The 7,447-nt window shown below is 39.3% G+C and overlaps 1 protein-coding gene across 2 annotated transcripts in view; it reads right to left on the reverse strand.

Annotated features, from left to right (window-relative positions):
- TTC29 (tetratricopeptide repeat domain 29) overlaps nt 1-7,064 on the reverse strand; it is a 242,579-nt gene extending 235,515 nt beyond the window's left edge. For both annotated transcript variants that reach the window (XM_019522168.1, XM_019522167.1), the window contains exons 1-2: nt 6,641-7,064; nt 3,374-3,471 (exon numbers count right to left, since the gene is read on the reverse strand). In XM_019522168.1, the coding sequence (XP_019377713.1) occupies nt 3,374-3,465 (92 nt within the window). In that variant the 5' untranslated portion in view covers nt 3,466-3,471; nt 6,641-7,064. The remainder of the gene's footprint in view (nt 1-3,373; nt 3,472-6,640) is intronic.
- Nucleotides 7,065-7,447: the final 383 nt, after the last annotated feature.

Consider the following 7,447-nt stretch of genomic DNA (forward strand, 5'->3'; position numbering starts at 1 on the left):
GTGTGTGTGTGTGTGTGTGTGTGTGTGTGTGTGTACACAGAGGAGGAGTTGAGGAGAAACTGCATAATGCCAGGGGGAGAGTGTGGGGCAGTGTAGGTGAGGGGAATACAGGGGAGATTACATGGTGTGGGGGCAGGTGCCTGGGGGGGCAAGCACCAAGTTGTGGCAGGGGGATGCAAATGATCAGGAAAGCAGACACCAGGGGGCAAGTGGCAAGGAGGACAGATGGCAGGGGGGCAACTACCAGGGTGTGTAGGTACTGGACCAGGGGGCAAGGGGCAGGCTGAGGCTGCCTACCCTCCCACTGCTGCTTTCTCCACTGTTTGTACCCCTGCCTCTGCTTTCTTCACTTCAGCAGAGGTGGTGGTGAGGGTGAATTTAAGACAACCCTCGAATAATGAGATTCTAGACATGGAAAATTATAACAGATTTCTAGCTTTGCGTGTATAGGATCTAATTATCAGGGGGTCATCTTAAATTTGAAGACTGTTAGTTTGGGGTAAATATGAGATATGAAAAAGCGTTACAGTAATCTGTTTAGAAAATGTATCATATTAAATTCAAAATAGTATAATAGTGGACATTTTTAGGGATATGCCAGGTATTCACATTAATTTCATGATTAGCACCTGCTGTTTGAACTACAGATCTAAGAATTTCTGCACTTTGCACATTTAAACTAGTGAACTATGAAGCTAAATTTATGCTGGTAGATGGAAAGAAAACGTGTATTGAACATGGTGCTGATAACATAAAAGTGCATAGGAAAGAGAGGAGATAATCAATCAAGTATAATCCAAATGACAAATCTCCAACTCAAACTAAGACAGTCTAAATAAAGGGAGATACTAAGACAATTATATTAAATAAAAACCCTGCAAGATGTAATGTGTTTATCTAAGTACATATAAAAAATATGTACTTGAAAAGCAGTTTGTGTCTATGTAGTTAAAAACAAGTTGTTTTAAAGTACATAGGGACATACTTAGATAACACATAATAGACACACACTGTATACTATATAAAAAAGACCTCTGCACCTCAGGTCTGATGAAGAAAACTCTCTCTTCCGCCTCCTTCCACAGCCCCCTAACTTCTAACTTCATGTATGAAAAAAAATAAAATAGAAAACACAAAGTAGCAAAATTGTAATTACAGTTTAATTTACATTGTGATGTAAATGTAATCCTTGGTCAGATGAATGGAAAGTCTGTTGCCCCTTCTCTGCTTTTTTGAGAATATATTAACACCACACAAGAGTATAAAAAGAGTTGAATCACAAAATTACAATTTAGAAGGACATTTGTGTTCACTCGATTTAATAATATGCTGATATGATGGGGAACATCCTACAGACTTCAACTAACAATCAGCTACCACCAGGAACTAAAAAAAGAACAGACAACTTGTATATCAATTACTGCTTAAGTAAGACCTACAATATCTTTTACTGTATTAAAGACAGCCATCTATCCTAAAAAGAATAATCATACTACTGAAATTAATAAAGACTTCTTTCAGACCTGTCTTGATATCATCAAAAATACTGGTGCTCCAGGAAGAAAGAAAAGACAGATAGACTATATTACTTTATGCTCCAAAAAGCAAAAAGAAAAATTAAATTACAACAAAAAGAAAAAGAACAAAACTCCTACTATAAACTATTATCAGTAAAATGCATTGATATAAAATGGAGGTTGTTTTAGAAACAGTCACAGAACAGCACATTTAAGTATCATATGCAGTTACTTAGAATTTTCACTTGTATCATAACAGTGAAATAGTGCTGGGAAAAGCATTTGGCAACAGGCACTTTCACTTTTGTTCCAGAGGTTGTCACTTGTTTTACTAATTAGCTTCAGCTCTAATTCTCCACTATTGCCATAATGAGTCCCCACATTTAATAAACAGATTATTTAAAGCAATTCTTTGCCTGTAAGATAGACTACGGTCAATTTAAAACTGATCTCTTTATTACGTCCAAGAGAATTTTGCAGTCTTCTTATTGATGGCCATTACATACCTGCTAGCATTTTACACTTCCTATTTATACAAGTGTTTGCTATATAGATTGATAAAGCAAAATTATCCAATTATTTCTCCTGAAAGATTCTTTAGTCATGTTAACTACAACAAGACCGACAAACCAGGTCTGTGTATCATACAATAAAACAAGTCACACAAAGAATAAAGGGCTATGCCTACAATTTAAAATTTATCTAATTTTGTGTTACCCCTCCACTGTTAACTCAAGAGTTGAGTTTTCTCAGTATTATGAAGTTACTAAATATGGAGTTACTAAATATTTTAACTCCATATTTGAAAAATATCCAGTAAAATTATTAACGGCCCTCAATACAAATTCAAGATATTGTTTAAAATATCAAGAAAGCTTTCAAGCAATCTGAAGTATGCTGAGGCAAAAGAGGTTGGTACCACCAGGTTTCTTTGGCATTGTTTTTGCTTTGGCATCTTCTTATTAGACCTGACTCAAAAGCATTGGTGCCTTCTTTCATTTTTTTGCTTCTGTCTCCCTCCCTTAGGTCCTCCTTAAATCTATTTCTGGGTTCAACCATGTTCTCATGCACTTGAGGCAGCCTCTTTACCTAGCTCAGCCTGTACAACCCAACTTCAGCCAGATCTGAACTGGCTGGATAAAAGCTAGTGAAATGTTCCGAAGTTTAAGTGTTTCAGTAGCTCATATAGAGCTTTCCAGCCTCCGATCATGCAATGGGGCAGCCTCTCCACTTTGTTCAAGTGTGGTTGACTGAGGAGCATAGGGGGGAGGTGGATCATTTACAATGTAGTCTAGACTCTTGTGAATCTCCCACTTGCTTTAGACCTTAATAAGATTCTTTTGTTACCATTTCCCTTGTCTTCACTACAGTTCCTTTCTCCAGTAACACCCCACCACAGTTCCCCAGAACTTGTCTTCTCCCCTGCCAGAACCCTTCCAAGCCATCTTAACATGCCTTTTATCTCTGACCTTGATTAATATATCCTCCCAATTCACAGCCTATGAAATTATGATGACTTAAAAAATTATGTGGTTGTAGTTATTTGTGTTTGTGTGCTTTTTTATTTTTATTTTTATATGATATGATACACAAATATAATACAATGATATCAGAATAATATTCTAATATAATTTAAATGACAAGATCATTTAAGCTTTTATCTTTGTTTCTAAAAAGACAATTGGATTTCCTATTGCCATTTTTAACTTTCCACGTCTTTAAACTTTACTTTTTTATATATCCCCCCCACCAAAAACCCCCCAACAACCTAACCAAACTACAATTTTTCTCTAAGGTTTGTGACTGAGGCTACTTACAGAAAAAATGTCTTTGAAGAAAGATAAATACTCACATACCTTGCAAGTTTTGATGAAGAGCAAACCATCTTCTCTAGGAAGCTGGGATGCCTCTTTGGGCTTTGGATCATCACAGGAGGCAATATACTCATTTTGAACTAAAAAAAGAATTACATACGTATGATGTAAAATCACTATCTTTAGACCCATTCTTTTGTCTTTCTTCAACTACTGTCTGTTTCTGTTTTGTTACATTGAGAGCAAAATTAGGCCACAATTCTGCAAAGATTTTTGCACTTTATAAATGTGCATCAGTCTTAAAGGATGGGGTCTTTGAAAGTTACAGCTTTGGGACTGATTCTGATAATTGTACATTGGTTTTACATCCCTGTACTGGGATATTCCCAATATATTTGAGGGCACCTGATATATCTGAGTTCAAAGTCAGACCTGGAGTGATTTTTTTCCCCCAATTATCTGGAACCTCAAATATGAATAGCACCTTATTAAATTAATAGGAATACTGCAGCTATAATAAAACACCTAGTGCGAAACATATTGAAACAAAAGACTTTGTATTAACCTACAAAATGATAAATAATAGCAACAATCATTTAAATTAATAACCTTAAGTAAAGGTATATGAACAAAGGATTTTACTTATGCAAAACAAAACTGAAAAGAACCCCTCCCCTCATTATATAGAACAGACTGGCTTGTCATTCTGAAGTACATCAATGCTAATAGGACTTTTTTGTCACATAGAGCTACTTTGTTTCCCCCCCAAGTATTCAGTCTGCTCTTCCCACCATTAAAGTTTCAGCTGCCACTTCCTTCATTTTGCATGTCTGTGATCTGAGGACGTTAGCAGCAGGAGCACCCTTACTTTTAAATTTGGTTTAATGTAGGTATTGCAAGCCCTGCTGGCAGGCCTCAAGGCACAAACTTTTAATAGGGATGGGAAAACAAGATTTTTAAATGGGGGAAAAGTTAGGTATTTGTTAAATTTACCAAATAGAAATTTACTTTGTGATAGGTATAAGAAACAGCTGAGAGATACCACTTGGTTCTGTATTGAGTTGTATCAAAAGCTGTGCACGATTTATTTAAAACAGGCTTTCTGCAAAGTGATACATTTCATTGTTTCTTTCAAACAAAACCATACAAAAACTGCACTGCAGTTTCTGAAGAGCACATGTTTTATCCCATTACTGAGAATGGCACACTATTATAATAAGGCACTTCATTACTGAGGTATTCCTTTGGGGTTTTAGCACTACTGAAAGCTAAACATTATATAAGCAAACTAATGCACAGTATATAGTGATACCTTTTCATACAAAGACCTCAAGTCACCAAGTCATAAAAAACAATAAAAAAGGACCACATAGCTAATTTGTATAAAGCATGATATGTCTCTAGGAGCAGAAAGGAAAGGAGTTTTTCTAAGAGGGAGTTCAATCTAGAATCCCTGATTTAGCTTTGGGACCATCTAAAACCAGAGACAAAGTAGGACTTTAAAAGCAATCCTTCTCATCACTTATTACCCAGTTAATGATTATTATGCATCATGGCTCATATCTAGACAGCTTCAGACTACAAGATACATTCAGTTTGGGTTAGTGTTTGTTTAATTTTAATTTTAGTGGTTTTGTTCAGTTTGACTTTTGTTTTTTGTGTTGACACTTTTATAGAATTAGTAGTGGTTTCTTCTTGTTGCTAAACCATTACAATAAACTTTACATACAAATTAGACCTATACAAAAAAGCTTATGAAGATTACACAACCAAGAAAGTACTTGTGGTAATTTTCATGAAGAATTTGTAATATTATCTTAATAAATCTCTGCTCTTGCTAGAGATTTAAATGACTGACAATTTCTTCCGAAGGTCTAAAGAATGCCATGTTTTCTAACAGCACAATTTGGCCTTTAAAAAGCCGATGGGGGTCTTTCCACTGTTTCAGTGGAAGGTGGATTACATGCCAAAGCCCACGAAAGTTAGTGGCAAAATTCCCATTTGACCCTGACATACCTTACAGCTGAATCTGCATCTCATCTATATACAGCAGCACACAAACATGTTAAATACACACTCAAATACACATTACAAATTAAACAACACTATTAAGCATAGAGAAATCAGGGAAAACATGAATTTTCAAGGAAATTAAAAAATAATACATATCATTTTGTCATATAACATATGATTAAACAGTAGCATTGGTATTAGCCATCATCAGAAACAACCCAAAAACTAAACTAGGTAGACCATGGTCCTGCCTAGTATAGAAATGCCTAGTTTTTTTGGTGATTTGGGCCTAAGCTTAACCTTCAAAATAATTTAAGAATTCAAAAACACCACTTAAATCCTCACAACTCTCACTCAAGTGCTATCTAAAGTCACTATGTATGTTTCTGACAGAAAAGCTCTGGGGCTCCTAGTGCATATAGTGTAAGTCCTAATATTGCCAAGTAGCTTGAAATACTTGTTCACATATAAACTTCTATAGGATTCTTAAACTAGGTGTTCTTCTATTTATCAGTACAGGTCCCAATCTGGTCGCCTGCAGAGCACACTTACCAGATCAAGTCCTGCATAAAAACCCGCCACAGATAAAAATTTTGGAGGCTGTACATCTTATTACAGTATGGTATGTAAAAGGCCAAGAGCTTACAACAACACTCTTCTGGGGTGTGTAAGGCCCAGGATTCATTCCCCTCTCCATTCAACTTGAAGCATGGACTTTAACCCAGGTTCCCCTGCATCATGAGAGTGCTCTAACTATGAAGCTATCAGGTGGTGGGAAGAGCTTGCCTGTTGAAGCTGTTCTGTTTTATACTATATTGAATATAACAGATAGAAAGAAAAAGAGTAGGCAAGAGAAAGAGTCTGTAATCTGGTGAATCAGGCACTCAGACGGGATATGAGAGCCTTTGGGTTAATCCCTCACTTCAACATCAGGCACAACGATGGTCCATGGTCTGAAACACTGGGGCTTTGGGCCCAAAAGAGTTAGGTCTCCCATGGGTTTCAGAAGAATGGGTGACCTGTCTTAAGCATCTAACTAGAGGGCTGAGATCACAGTTGGAAATCACAAGTAGAAACAGATGCCTAACTACATTTGAGGCCCTGCCCCTCTCTCTGGCCTTTCCTATGGGCAAGTTCATGCAGCTCTTCACTCATCTTACTCGTTTCTGAAAATCCTGCCTGTAGGAGCCTAATTGCCCCCAAGTACCTTCTGGGGTACCTAAGCATCTAACTCAAGACTGTGAATTGCATTTAGTGGCAGATACCCAGAGGTCAGATCTTGTAATGCCCAAGTACCTTTGCAGATGTTGCTCTAAGGCTCGGCAGTGACAAGAGTGGCTGTAGAAATCAAAGAACGGGCGTCAGCTGCAGGGGGACAGAGACTCCAACCGAGCGTGGACTGAGCAGAAGGCCACGGATCTCTGCAGCGGGGTGGGGAAAGACAACGATAAAGCATGTTTGAAACCTCCATCAAGTCTCAGTGCAGTTTCATAGTTGTTAGGGGCTGTAAAGGACCTTACAGACCATCAGGTCCAGCCCCCCTGCACTTGGCAGGAAAGACTGCTGGGGTCAGACCATCCCAACAAGGTGGGCATCAAGGTGCTTTTGGAATAAGGCCAGCATCTGAGTTTCCCATCACTAATGAACTGACAGAGAGTTGAAGCCTGGAGGCAGGCAGAGTTGCACCCTTGGGCTGGGCCGAACTGAACCACAGCTGTCCTGGGCCACCGGGCTGGCAAAGCATGACGCCCCAGTCGTCACCGCAGCATCTGACCCCACCAGTGCGGACGCTCACACAGGCCCCAAGTACCCGTGCAAGGACCAAGTGCACCCCAATGCTTGGCTGCACCCCCCAGAACCAAAGAGGACCCCCTCAAAAAAAAAGAGGGAGAGGAAAACCTGTGGGGGGGAGGGCTGTGGCTGGACGCAGCTCATGACAGCAATGGGCTGAGTCAGGCTCTGGCTGGTGGGGTGGGGGCTATTTGGCTGCTCCCAGCCCGGTCTGTGCAGGCAGCAGAGCCGCAACCGGGCCCCGAGAGGCATCCCCCTGCCCCCCCCCGGCCTCCCCGCACGGCTGCAAGCCCCGCTCACCCCGCGCCCGCC

Source organism: Gavialis gangeticus, unplaced genomic scaffold (genome assembly GCF_001723915.1).
Source record: "Gavialis gangeticus isolate Ggan-Ray unplaced genomic scaffold, GavGan_comp1, whole genome shotgun sequence".
In the NCBI taxonomy this organism is placed as follows: Eukaryota; Metazoa; Chordata; order Crocodylia; family Gavialidae; genus Gavialis; species Gavialis gangeticus.